Source organism: Gadus macrocephalus, chromosome 7 (genome assembly GCF_031168955.1).
Source record: "Gadus macrocephalus chromosome 7, ASM3116895v1".
Lineage (NCBI taxonomy): Eukaryota > Metazoa > Chordata > Actinopteri > Gadiformes > Gadidae > Gadus > Gadus macrocephalus.
Window position 1 is genome coordinate 13,929,719 of NC_082388.1, and position 15,054 is coordinate 13,944,772.

At 41.5% G+C, this 15,054-nt stretch overlaps 1 protein-coding gene across 4 annotated transcripts in view; it reads left to right on the top strand.

Moving 5' to 3' along the window:
* The window catches only part of larp1 (La ribonucleoprotein 1, translational regulator), a 52,327-nt gene that overhangs the window by 2,833 nt on the left and 34,440 nt on the right, over nucleotides 1-15,054 (top strand). Inside the window, exon 1 of one of the 4 annotated variants that reach the window (XM_060055675.1) lies at nucleotides 6,929-7,147. The exons of the other annotated variants lie outside the window; for them this stretch is intronic. Within the exon in view, the coding sequence (XP_059911658.1) occupies nucleotides 7,057-7,147 (91 nt within the window). The 5' untranslated portion in view covers nucleotides 6,929-7,056. Of the gene's footprint in view, nucleotides 1-6,928; nucleotides 7,148-15,054 lie in introns of those variants that run through there. 4 annotated transcript variants of the gene reach the window in all.

Here is a 15,054-nt window from a genome sequence, read left to right on the forward strand (position 1 = left end):
AATCCAGGGAATGTTTTCATGTAATGCACTCCACTGAAGAGAAAAATCCTTAAAATGTTTACACATCAACTGCCAAATTTATATCAAGTTCAATTTGTCTGTAATCTGAAGGTTCGGCACAAAACTTGGGGTTTTTAGGACCCTCTTAAAGGTCAAACTATATTTGAGGAAATCTGGTATTCGTATTTCATCAATTTCAAGCTAATTTAAGTGGGTGGTATGGAAGAGTGTGAGGTTGTCCTGTGAGGTGACTTGTCTAAGTCCTGGTCAAACAGAACTGGTCTGGAGAGACCAATGAGTTCATTTTGATACATTAGCATTCCTTTAATGGCTGCAGAAACTTCCACAAAGGGCCAATGAGTCCCCAGTTCTAAGGGTCAGTTCTCCCAGTACTCTGAACAATAGAAGGGACTTTCGACTGGTTTTCTTTGAATTAGTACTATTTCTTGGAGCGTTGTTTTAATTTGATATAACGTGAGTTTAAAATAAAAAGTACAGAGTTTCCCCCAGAAAATGTCTTGGTCAAGGGGTGGAGGGGAGAAGAGATGTATGTTTTCTTTCCCTAAGAGTATTCTACTTTGTTAATGCATAATAGTTAAAAAATAGGCAGCCATCCTGCCCTCTTTGCGATTTGACACACATTTGTTTTTGTATCCTGGTTTACGAGGTGTTGGTCGAAGCAACAGCGTCTCAGACTCCTTTGCAATGTAGCGTGCCGTAGGGCCTGCCCTGCGAGAAGGTATTCATGTTGGTTGTTTACGTTGACTTCATCTTTTGGGGGGGGGGGGGGGGGGGTTGCCACAGTTGTCTGTAGACGAGGCATCTCTGCTGAATGAACGACCCTCTACAAAGTCACCTTTCACAAGATTACAACCATGTGCACATTCATGTCTGATTCTTAAAATATATATGCCTATAAATAAATGCCTTTATATAATTCAAATAAAAGTCACTTCTAGCCTAATATAATAAACAGTCGGCCAATTAATATAATACATAGATGAAATCATCAGTGGCCGGTCTCCGTGTGGACCGTAAGCTCCAGTAATTCTGATTATGCTCAGTATTCACACCCGACCAGGGCCATCCGTGTAATCCCTGCCTGTTGGGATTCGTGTTCTGAGAATGTGCTGTAGGCGACCGAAGAGCTTTGAGTATATCATTCGAGTATCATTTCTTAAAAATAGATTAAATCCATTCCCAATTGAAGGTGCAGCCCTACAGTACTTATTGGCTCTTCATCCTAACGCCCCCTCCCCCTGCCTAACTGTCCGTCCACACCAGAAGCGAATTGAGCGACCAAATCGCCGGAAGTCATTCACTTTCTATGGGCAAGAGCGACCAAAGCGACCAACGCTACCAGCGGCCAAAGTTGAGCGACCAGAGCGTCAAAAAGAAGTTGAAAACTTTTTAACTTTATGCAAATGACTATTATTCGCTTCAGCGACCAAACGCTGACAGCCAATCGGAATGTAGACGCTCTTCGCTTGCGTGGATCCCAGGGAACATCGGCAGGCACTTTGGTTCCTACCTACCTTTATTCACTCACTGAACAAAATGTCGGCTGAAGTATTAATCGCGGCTGTAACTGGGCACCCGGTGTTGTACGAACCCACCCTTTTTCAGTTCAGAGATCGAAACGCCATAGTGGTTTGGATATCAAGTGATGATAAGCGGGAGAATTTATAGGCTACATCTAGAACGTTCGTATTTAAGCGGGAATCATTATAATTTGCTCTACATGCCACCAATCTAACCAACCAATCGCGTGTAGCATGCTTTAAACAAAACCGTCACATAAACAAACTAATCGACAAGACGAGGGATAAATGACGAGGGATATATCTCTTGTCTTTTATCCCTCTATTCCCCACTATTCACGGAGCCTGAGGTGAATCATTTTTAATTAAATAGTCTAGATAGATAGATAGTCAAGTCTTTATTAATACCAAACGACACAAATCGTCGGGAATCCATTTAGGTGGTTCGTCCCACACAGGACAGTAGCCTACAAGACCACACAGAACAAGTCTGACTGGACATACACACAATACATCACATTAAAACTAGACACGCGTTGATAGATAGATAGACAGAAAGACCTAGATAGATAGATATGTTCCATTATTTGCCTTGCGGAGCCAACCAGTCCTGTGCACGTATGCAAATTAGCCATGTGCGCTAACGTCTATTTGTTTTGAATGCGACGAATGAGTGCAGATCATGATTTGAAGATCCAGATCAGTGAAACATATTTCAACTACTACAGCACGCAGGGTTTTTTGTTCTCGGTTGTAATTAGCCTACATTTTAGGATTTTTATATTGGGGGGAATCACTGTCCTACTTGTTGTCGAAGCACTTTATCGAACAAGCAAAACCGTCTCGGCAATATGGTCAAGGTGTATGGGAGAGTTCAATATTTGATATGGCTGTCTGTAGGGCCTACTAAACGCATACGGCTCCTTTAAATGCGTCTGCATAATTGAATTGTACGTCATGAGCGACTTGAGCGACCAAAGCGAACAGAAAAATTCGCAGCGAAAATTCGCAGCGACCAAAGCGTCTTCGACGCTTTGGTCGCTCCTGGTGTGGACGTACAGTAACTGTTTTTGTAGGAACCCTGAGGGCTGAATGCTTACCTGAAAAGGTGCTGCATTTTCTTATGCCGCTTTTCCACTGCATGGTACCAGCTCGACACGACTCGACTCAGCTCGCATTTTTTGCGTTTCCACCGCGAAAACATGGTATCTGGTACCTGAAGTGGCTGCTTTTTCTAGTACCGCCTCGCTCTAGGTTCCAAGCGAGCTGAGCCGATGCTAAAAGGTGACGTCGGCAGACGGCCGGCCACTGATTGGCCAGAGAGTGTGACGAAGTCACGAGAGCGACATGGCAACCATGCTGGTAACAGCCATAGCAGCGCCGCAGCCAACATATTCCACTTCTTCAACTTCTTCAACATGCCAGCTAATAATACGAACACGAATACCATCGCATCGATGTCCTCCATTGTTGTTATGTGGGTTCTGTCCATGTGTGGGTTGCGTTGGTGTTGTTTGCGTTGCATACAAAAATACGTCACGGCCCTTTCGCGCAGCCGACCCCGCCCGCGTCCAGGAGGTACTATTTGCGGTGGAAAAGGACCCGTGCTGTTACCGTGTCGTGTCGAGTCGAGCTACATGTGCGGTGGAAAAGCGGCATTATTGACTCATTTGAACTGGTTAATTCCTAAAAATTTAAACCTGAGAATTGATACGTGGCCGCTCCTAGATGGGCCGCCTTGGAAAGTTTTGATGAGGAAAGCCAGTGCATAATATTAATAACTAGGGCAGACAATAATAAAAGGATACAAAAAAAACGTCTGACATAATGGTCAAGGGAGAAAGTTAAAATCACATAGTATAGGCCAGAAAGGAACCAATATACAGGATAACAGGGATTATCAGCAAGGGCTTGTCGGGTAACCATCTATCTGTTCATAAATATAAATTTATTAAATTTGGTGATACATCATTATTGTCTAATTCTTTCATTGAATTGCTCCAAAAATATTTAAATACGACACATAAGCATTATGATGCTTTAATCGATTAACCAATGAGTGGGCTGAAGATATTGCTGTCAGAAGTTTATTCACCGGTTTCCGGTCTTCAATGAGCCGATGTATCCAGTTGAATTGAGTCTTAGTTGGCTATTGTTTAGGGCAGCCTACAATGTAATTATTGAAAAAAAGACGTTCCAACTGCATGAGTTGCTATTCAAATTTGTGGTTGATGCTATGCTGCTGTACATTACGCTTTCAGTTGAGGCTGGGATGTTCGTGCAGGTGGGCACTTCTGTAAACTTGGCAACCCCAGGGGGAACTCTGCCTACCCTGGTCAACGTAATGCTGTGGCAACGGATAACTCCTTAACCTCAAAGACATGGCTTCTTTCTCTGCTTGATTCTGGGATGTTAACTACCAGAAAGTAACTTTTTTCATTTTGGTGGATGTCTTTATTGTAGGTTATAAGTAATTATTTTATAGAATAATTGTATAGATGTTATCAAAGCGGTCGGACTAACGGCGCTGCTGGTACACATCCTCCGCAGAATTGGGAGAGAGTGGCCTGTACAGGAGATTCTACAGCTGTAGTGTATTTTATCAGTGTCTTGGCGGCGTATCTGCAGACCCTGATAGGAACACGGGTCTTGTGAAGTTGTGAAGCTCTTTCTACAGGGAGGAGTGTAAGTACGGGCCAAGGGTGTGGGTTGTTGGCATTGGTAGTTATTGGGACAAAACAAATTTAAATAGGCATTCAAGGAGTCGCTTTAAACCATATTGATTGCATCGATTTAATTGGACAGAAGAGTCCTGTGATTTGTGACCACGCCATGCATCTTTTACTTTACCAATTCATTTTCATACCCAAGTCCAGACCTTTAGTGTACTGTTCAGTCCTATATCTTTACTGATCAATCCATGCCTGAAAGGGGCTAGGGTCATGGGTCGCACATTTCATTGCACCCCCCTTTTTTTTTTGCAATATTGCCATGGGGTGCTTCACGCATCCTTCATCTGCTCATATTCATTAGAAAATTTTAACTAAATACAATTTTTAATGTTTTTATTGCATGGGTGTATTATTATTCAGTGGCTCGATATCTCTCTCCTCACAAACTACCTCTTGAGCTTTGACGAAAAAAAATGATAGGCCGGTAAATAGGTTCTTGAGTAACTCCAGTTCCATCTTGTCCTTTCCTGGTAAAACATCAACAATACATACATGTCTTATTTCCCATTTATGCACATGGTGCACTAATACATGGTGGGCCAGTACCACTATTACTTTTTCTGGAAAGGGAACCGGGAGAGGATTGTGCAGACGATGTCTGACAAATTCGTTCTTCCTTCTTTCAATGAATGTACTCTACCCTTGTTTTTACCAAATGGATACCAGTGTATTTTCTTTTTTTGAATTACCTAAAATTTTCGACAATTTTATGCCTGTAGAAAATACCAATGCTAACAGTAATTAAGATACACAGGTTAAACATCCATTCTGGATATCTGACAATGTCCAACAGTTGATCTCCACCGTCTTCTTCCAGAGGTTCTTGCTCTGCAGGTGATGTCACTGGTCACGTGACAGCAGTGAGGAGTCCTTTAAGCTGTGTATGTGTGTGTGTGTGTCAGCTGTCTTGGCTAGCAGGCATGGCTGTCTGCTAGCATGCACTTGTCTGGCTGTCACTTGCTCCATATTTGGTTCTAGTGGATGGGCCTCTCTTCCATTGCTTTCGCCACTCCTGCTTGGAGGATTTTATGTCAGTCTGCCCGACTGGAGAACACTCTACAAGGTGGTGCAACAGATCCTACTCATTAATACATTAGATTAAGTTGGTGCTGCAATAATCCAGCTCTGAATCACTACCTTTGCTCTTCAACTTTCGTGTTAAACTAATTTAAAAGAATGGCTATAAGCATACCAAAACAAATGAAAACCACCAACTACCATGTACTTAGACCTTTAAAGCGGCTTGATAACAGGTTCAATCTGCTGATTGTTTATCTGTAGGAGAGAGAGCTGTGGCAAGTTACATTTGTGTGCCCAATGGCTAAAAAGTTGTTTACCCTCAAAGAGCGATCCAACGTTGTCGTTGGGTTCAAAAAACGATGACCACCTTATTCCCCATAGCGTGTTAAAACGCGACTCTCACTGTCCATCTTTAGATGTTAAAGAAAAGAAGAAATGACAAAACCGCCTCTCCTTCTTCTACCTCTGTGGTGGATGGTGTGCCTGTGGCCCCTGCGATGAGGGGCCCATCTGACAACTTCAGAGACTTGGGCTGCATCCGAATACCTAGTACATACTATTTCTGTCTAGTGTCTACTACTTGACCATACTACACTTGACTGTGTAGTACGGTCTACAGACATGCGTAGAACGCCTCTGAACGCCGCCGAAACTCCACCGGATGTTTGGAGATGACGTATCTCCCCCCAGATGGCGGCAAAATTTACCTGTTTTCCGTCTTGTTATCGTTGCTATTAAATAAATAAATGTCTCTTTCTACGCGAATGGCTCTTGAAATGGATATCTCTGCTAGAAGGCGTCGTCGTCGGTCATCTCGTAGAGCGACTTACCGGCAGGTTATGTTGTATATATGTGGTAAGTAATTTTTTTTGGAATAATAATAATACATAATAATAACTGTAAATTTACAGTTATTTGTTACTCCGTGAAAAAGACGATTGAAGTTAATTTTTCCTTTTTTATTGAACACACACACACACACACACACACACACACACACACACACACACACACACACACACACACACACACACACACACACACACACACACACACACACACACACACACACACACACACACACACACACACACACACACACACACACACACACACACACACACACACACACACACACACACAAATAAAAAGCCGCTGTTGGTGGTGTCGGGTCAGCCATCTCTTCTTCGTTTGTTACCAGACTCCGGTTGCATTGTGGGATAGCGTAGTGTGGTCCGTGGTTCACTTTGGCGGTAGTATGCATTCGGAAACGACTTCCGTACTACAGAATGCATACTAGAGTATTCGGACACGCTAGATTTTTCGCATACTACAAAATGCATACTATATAGTATGCAAGTACGAGTATTTGGATGCAGCCTTGGATTGTATATTCGTCCAGCGTCTGCTCTGCTGTTCATTTCTGCTTTGCCGTAAATTCTATCCTTCACTGCGTATTTATAGGGAATGTTATGGAGAAATCACCACTCTTAACGGGGAAATTGTCCAACAGCGTGCAACGTTGTATCCAAATTCATGTTCTGTCACAGTGTTATATCGCAGTTAGGTGTGTGCACGTTAAAAAATAACTAGAAAAAACAATTGGGAATTGAAGGTGTCAATAAAAGGTCGTATTGACTCTGACCCAGTCCTTTCAACATCGGACCCTCTGAAAGTGGGCTAATGAGTGGTAAGGGCACACCAATAGGACGCCGCTGTGGGTGGTGCTCTAAGCTAATGTTAATAGAAGTCCCTGCCCATGCATGTGCACTGCAAGCCACGACTTCTTACCGTCACAGCTGGCCAACACGGAGGGGATGTGGGAAACGCAGAGAATACTCCAGCAGTGGCAGGGTGAAGTTTGTTTGTTTGTTTCAGTCAATGTAAAATAAGAGATTTGTACAGTGACGGTAATGATGTACAGTTCGGGATATGCCAGGTTTTAATCCCAGGGCTTGACTATATCTTAAATGTACATAATTTCTGTTGACCCTACAACAGATGTATTCACATGCAGACTGATCCATTTGTCTATGTTGGCAACCTCTAAATGAGAAGTACATTTACGGCTTTTCTTCGTTGATGGTCTATTGTGTGATGATAGTTTGTGTCTGACCTTTGCTGATGGCCACGAGCAGTCACTGCTTACTGTGGCCCGTTTCCATTGGCCCATTTAGACTGGACGGTCAAACCATGCCATGCTGGTTTGTATTTCCAAAACTGGTTAAACGCCCACGCTTTGCAGTGTCGTTCACAAGATGATGATTCACTTAATGCTTGATTTGTTTTAATTGTTGTGTTCCTTTAACTATACAAGTTGATTGAAAAGGTTAAGGAAGGCAGATAGTCTTTCCGATTTGTCTTGGTCTAAAGACTGGTCTCTCATATTTCATACTAGATCGCTGTCTGATATTCAACGTGTTTTCTCCTAATATCAAGGAGATACTCTGGCCCTCTGGAAACGTGTGAAACATTGACCATTGTGTAAACAAGACTTAATTAAATTATCGTGGATATAATTGCTTGTTCAGTCCTTCTGAAACAACCCAAACATATAAAATGTGTCTCAAACAAATGAATCAAATGTCACAGTAGACTATAACAAAACTCCCCGGGCTACAATAAGTGTGTGTTTGTCTGTTTGTGTCGATGGACTCATGACAAAGATGTCATCAGTGAAAAATATATCTTACGGCCTTGTTGGAGATGTGTATTCCCGCTGCGCTCGGCTGACCAGTGAAAAGTAAAACCAGGCCAGTGTAGAATAATGGAAAAAGGCCCTTACTGGTGAACAGTCCTATCTGACCTGGTAGTACTGTGTAGTGGGGGCTCACTGGGCACAATCTGGAGAGAAAGCTCCTGTTCCCAGCAGCTGTCCCATCTACTCTGAGGCCACCCGCTGAAAAGCCGCTCACAGCTGGACCCGTGCATGGCTCTTCCCTGCTTGGGACACGTTGCTGTACTTATCTCTATCAGAGTACAGGAACAAATCCTTGCTCAGCAGCCCTGTGGATTCTCTGCTTAGAAAAGTACATTGTTTTTCCACTGCCAAATTGGCAGTGAACTTTAGTTTTCAAAATTTCCTGTTGGGCTCAATTGTATCTCTTTACACCTCATTGCATTTGAGATGACAACATTCTTTATCAGTGACTAGAATCTTTGCAGCATTCCAATGTAGAAATATTTCCCATATACAGCTAACGCTACTGCACAGTAGAGATAGGCGGTTTGATTTACTGGCCCCGTTTGACCCGCTTTAAATGCAGGTGTGGGAAGTTGAGGATAAGCCTTTTGTATTTCAGCCAGTCTGCTATCTGAGTAACATTTTGCCTAACTAAAAGCCTATTATGCTATAATGCATGTTTTTCTAATTCCAACCTTGCTGTGCATTTAGTTTTGGGGCCATTCATCCAAATACATAAGCGATTACGGGCTGCACCCCAAAAGGGTGTCGGCGACCTTCCTCCTGGTGCAGTACTTATACTATCGGGAGCATGTAAAAGATTTGTAGAGATGCCATCCAAATGTTACTTTGGCAAGCATGAGGGGATCGTAGCCGGCCTGGACTAGACCTAAACAACTATCACTAACTAACTCTCCCTACAGCCTCAGCCAACATTTTTGGAAAGATATACAATAGTATAAATAAAGTACCAAATATAGTGCTTGATGTTGGGGCAGACGTCGATGTTGGACCGCGGACAGGGAATAGAAAGGGGTAAGAACTAGGGATGTGAATAACTACATTTTTTTCATGGTTGAATATAGGGCTGGGCGATAAACCGATTTTATCGATTAATTCGAGTGTGTAGCTCACGTCGACTTGTTCAAATGAAAATCGGTTTTCTCTTCAACATCCGCAAACGCTTCCGAGAATGGTTTAGGTAGAAGGAAAATGGAGTAGTGATGGAGGAGTGCAGTTTGGAAGTACTTTGGATTGAGGCAAATTACCAAGGAAAGTCATATACAAGAACACGGTTTTGGGTTTCATAACTGTGCACATGCACAGCAATAGCGATCTTTTTCACGAAATTGGATCCACTTATTCCAACAGTCCAAACCATATCATTCTGTGACTAAAACTCGCAAATAACAACTTAAGACGAAACGTCCTCTTTTATTACCTTTGTGATTTTTGTCAACAAAGTTGATTCTGGTCGAATAAAACCACCATAAACAGATAACCCAGTGTCTGGGCCAAATTTTGCAACTAAACATGGTATTTTCAATCAATGAATAAGAGAAGGTTTCTTAGGAAATAGGTAAATTGCCTTCAATCAGAAAACATATTCTTCAGCGCAATCTAGTGGCCATATGTGTATTTGCGAGTCTTTGGCTTGGTGCATTCGAATATATTTGCCCTGAAATTTAAATAGAGGTGTCAAGTGTCAAAATTGTAAGATATCTACCTTTATTTGTGTCTCATAGTAAGGCATCGCTCCCAAATGATAACGACCAACTGATAATTATTTCAGGCGGAAATGTTATCTTCCACTTATGCTGTGTTCCATGGCTTTATTCACTTTAACCAAGTATCATCCCCATTGAATATTTCACTGGCACAACAATCTTTCTTTTGGCACAAAGATGACATTATCGCCCTTGCAGTTGTGGAGATATACTCTATTTACTTTGGGTATGTTCTTTCCTGAAAAAAAACTTTTCCCCTGATATCGAAAATGGTATAGAATATCGATATTTGTCCAGGTATAGTATCAAAGTTAGAAAATCCAGTATCGTGACTGACAACACTACTAGAAAAGCGATTGTGATCATTCAGTTAGAGCTACAAGAAACGTGAAAGTTAAAAAAGACATATCTTTACTACTACCTCTGACATTTAGTTAAGTACATTTGCATGAAATCATGCAGGTCTACATATAACTTGGCGATAGCTTTAATATGTTGCAACGGTGGACTGAAATCACTTCATGGCACGATGTGACCGCTCGATAAATAAGTAAACAAAGGTTTGTTATTTTTTAAACACATGTGTGGAAGCTAACATTCAGCTTCAGTCTGAGCTTGGATGATTTTTCTGAGCCCCCCCAAAACCAGGCCGCATGCCTGGCAAAAAGAGGCCTGTTCAAGATTCTGATTATAATTTGGGCAAGTGAACATCACATTCGGGCAAGTTGAACCTGACCTGTACTTGCCCGATGGGCAAGTGCTTTTGAAACCTTAATGTCAACCCCTGTACCTGGTTAAGGATGCACCAAAATGAAAATTCTTGACCGAAACCGAATAGACTGAAACAGTTGGCCGAAACCGAATACCGAATGTGGCTTTTACTGTTTTTCATTCATTTTGCTTTAATTTTTCAACATTGCATAAATCAAACAATTAAATGTCCTTTATAAACTTTTTTGTCGTGCTTTTCAATAAAAAAAATAAATAAATAAATCAAACAGACATTTTTTTATATACCTTATTTTCTCATTTCTAGTCAAGCTATAAACAAAAAAAATTATCAAAGTTTTGGTTTGGCTGGTTTCACAGGTAGCGATTAAAACATTTCTGCAATACTCGGACACAAGATTTAAAACATTATTTTTTTTCTACAGTAAAATCAAAATAAAAAAATATCACCTAGAAAACACATCGAAAAATGGGGAAAAAGGCGCGGCTTGTTGTTCCGAAAATTAGGCTAATCCCCCTATAAATTAATGGTCTTAATTTATTTTCTATGGCAAGTGAAATGGTATAAGCGGGATAATGCCCTTGGACACCTGTCCAACATTAGTTCCGTCCGTTAATTCTCGTTTATTTGAATGGGGAAAAAATGATAACGGTCCAAATGTTAACAATCGACTTTGACCCTCAGGAACGAATAATCAAATATTCTGACCCATCCCTATACAGAACGTGTGCAACGCATCCCATCACATGACCCAACTGTGTAATTTGTCCTAAAAATCTAATATATATATTTTCAAACTAGTGGTCAACTTTCGAATTTTACTTATGTGTATTTTTAATCTAAAGAGTGTAGTTGGCAGCTTTTTAATGAATCCACTTTTTCCCTACTGGATGAATGGGCTAAGCTTCTTCTGGTGGTGGACAGCTGTTGATTTTGATCGTGTCCGGGAGAGAGTTGGGCTTCCCGGACAACTATACTATAACGTGGTATGTGGCGCATTACACCACAAAGTTACTAAAAAAGTATCACAAAGTTGCCGTGGGGTCGTAACTTTCATTCCTAGAAGTCGCTGCACAAATCTCTTTTTTTTTTTTTAAGTGTTTGAATCCCAACTAAAATATTGGGTTCACCTGTTTTTTTTAGGCAAATCGAGTTTAGAACTTTTATAAATCTTGTTTTTTTTGGTCCAGCCATTTAATTCAAGCATAGGAGAGTAAACATGAAATTTAATGAAAATATCGCCCTGCCCCTAGCATGCCCTTGAGCTTAAGCAATGAAGGGACAAGCTTTATCAGAGCCTAGTACACATTGGCTTGATAACACCCACCTGTCTATTCTTGCTGTTCACAAGGTGGTTTCTCACCTAAGAACAGACTTAAGGCCAATTCACACCCTATGGTAAATACGGATAGGTACCCTATCGTCCGGTCCCGGAGGTCGTTTTGTCCATCAGTGGGTCCGTCGCCTCTGAGCTTACGAATCCGGAGTGCTCCGGGAGAAACGGAGCAATACCAACGGAACTCAAGGCGGTAGTATAGAGTCAGAAGTCCAACCATTCGAGAGTAGATTAAATTAGAGAGTAGTATAATATCCGATATGTATATATATTTTATTTAACGTTTGAAACTTATAGTATACTATATACCTGACCGTGTGACACCACAGGTGAGTGGTGTCACACGCCACCGCCGCGTAGGCCTACACTTTTTGCGCCTTTTTTTTGCCGAATTCGGTTGACACAAAGCAAAATCATCTCCTCTACAGATGCCATATTTGAGATTGTCAATGCCGTTAATTTGTGACACAACAGTCAATGCCCACTAGAGGATGTATAGCGTAACATCCATTACAACGCTTAAACCGGACAGAGGTATGAAGGGTAGTCCCAGAGACGACGTTTGGTATGGACAGACAAATTTCGTCCGGATCCGGAGGTATGAATCGGCCTTAATGCATGCATTACAGCTCTCTACTTAGAAGAATGGCTGGTGTACATAATGCTAGCTATATTTGATATTCACGTTGCCCTTCATTGCCATCTGTTACAAGCATGGGAGAAGTGCAACGTCTTGAGGCATGCTGACGCTAAATGCTCTATGCCAGGCACATTTTGACAAATTGGTAACAGAGGTTTGAGTGAGGCCCAGAGTTACGATGGTTTAATTAATCGGCGGGGCGTCAGTCCGCAACCGTAACACCCAGTCTGGCGTTGGCCTTAAGGTCTTTTGAATATGGGATTACATTGTTTAAGGGGAAAGCTAGACCAAGGTCGGGCATAAATGTCTTCCCCTCCTACATTTCAGTGTGTTGTAAACCATTATATGAAAAACCCTTTCTACCATGTTGGATTAAAAGATGCAGTTCAAACATAAGTATGAACTTGATGTGGTGTCGACTAGGGATGGGCGATATGGCCTAAAATCCATATTGCGATATACATTGCAACCTATTGCGATAACGATATATATCACGATATATAAATCATAATAGAACCATTTCAGAACAGGTTACATAGACTCTAAGGAAAGTCAAACTGCTAAATGTATAAAACAAAAGAAGAAAGAAACTTAGTATGTCGTTTTGAGAACATTTATTGCAAAACTAATCATACAACATAATGTTGTAGCTGCAGAGACTTTAAAAAAGAAATAAATCTTCTGTGTAAAGAAAAGATTAAACGTAATTAACCAGTATGCCAAGGAAGCGCATACCATTTCAGATGGTTTAATATAGTACACTATGGCAGAACATCGAAATTATAACGGAATTGTATTCAGGGAACACGCAAGGCTTGGTTATTGCCCCATGAAAGGAGGGCTGTCCAATCCATTGATTCACTTATTCTCTGCCTGTTGTTCAGCTGATTGTTGGAAAGTTGAGGTTTCCATTTAGTCTTGTTTTATTGACATTGTAGATCTATGTTGATATACCAGTTATATGGCTGAAATCCTTCGGTCACGTACTGCTTAGATTATGCACTTTTAGAGACTTAATTATTTAGGATATCACCCTCGCCCACCTTCTGTTAAAGTGGCGGAGCAGCCCGTTGGTTTCAAGCAGAAGAAATTTGTGGGGAGTAGCCTTGTCCTATGAGGTTATTGATGCATTTTCAACAAACATGGGGATGTGTGTAATATGTAGGGCTGTAACGATACGCGTATCAAACCGAAAATCGCGATACTCAAAGCCACGAACCTGTCTCGCGGTGTGAGAAGGCAGAAGCGCGATATGCCCTTTCTAACTCTTCGGTTAAATTGTCAGATTGAAATTTGCTAATAATTTGTCTAAATAATAGTCTGCTGACAGCGCCCCCTCCTATCGATGCCGTAAATATGTGACGAGATGCCCTCTCTGTGATCACAGCTATCCGTGGCTACGGAGGCTTGCATTTCTCCACAGCCGTCGAAGTCCTCATATGCGATATGAACGACATTTATCCAGAGTGGGCCAAGCGCGAAAAAAATTGCCTGTGTGATCCTGTCTCTATTGTTTTGTGTGATTTGACTGGCAGTTTGTCTGCTTATAGGTCGGAATGAAGCGGCCACCGATTATTGACAGGATGGGTACTTTATTCTACCGGACTCGTTCGCTTCTTCACTAGACACACGCGCTACCGCTCGCTCTCCTCGCTCGTCCACTCACTCGCTGACGTCACTCACACACGAATACGCACACTGCCATTCTCCCGCACACACATATGCTACTCGTAACACTATGCCTCGTTATTGCGACGTTCATGTTTTTCCTCATCTATTGAAAGTTAGGCTATTAAACATGTTGCATTCTATACGGCCTGATTATGTCATTATTGAAGCTACATAGCCTAATAAGAAGCGCTAATAAGGATATTTGAATAAACCAACCAAACAGTTAAAGGGGCCCTATTATGCCTACCAGCAAAAAGCATCCTCCAACTGCAATCTTTGGTTATTTCTTTATTAATTTAGCTATACTTTAATAGTATTATTTCGGTTCAAATCTGTTCAGTGTTCCAAATTATTTGTTATTAAATGTTACATCAAGATAATTGGTATTTAAGTGTTGTTTAAATAAAATGCTTTTTAAATTTAAAAGAATCGTGGGATGTATCGAACCGTGGGTCAAAAATCGTGATACAAACCGAATCGTGAATTTGTGTATCGTTACAGCCCTTAGTAGTAATATGACAAGAATAGGACTACTCTTTGTTTTGCTTCATCCTAAAGGAGTGAAGCCAGTGTGCTAGGGCTGGGACGACGCGTCGACGTAATCGACGACGTCGACGCATAAATTACGTCGACGCGAAAAATGCGCGTCGATTTAAAAAAAAATAAAAGATGGGCGGCGCCGGAGCGTAGTTGCAACGTGAGTGGCTCCTCAGACTTTCATAAGTGCTAGGCGCCACGCACTCGTTCCTCTAAAGTATGGGAATTCTTTAATGTGAAATGAAACGATTCCGTGATATGTCGTCTTTGCAAAATGGAGATGACTTTCCATTCTAGCACCATGGCAATTCACCAGCACCTGAAGAGGCGTCACCCGGTAGCAGCTGCAGATGACTGAGCACCGTAGAATTCTAAGAATGCATTACTTTGCACTTTTATTTTGGAATTTAAAGGCAATAAACATGTATTGAAATGTT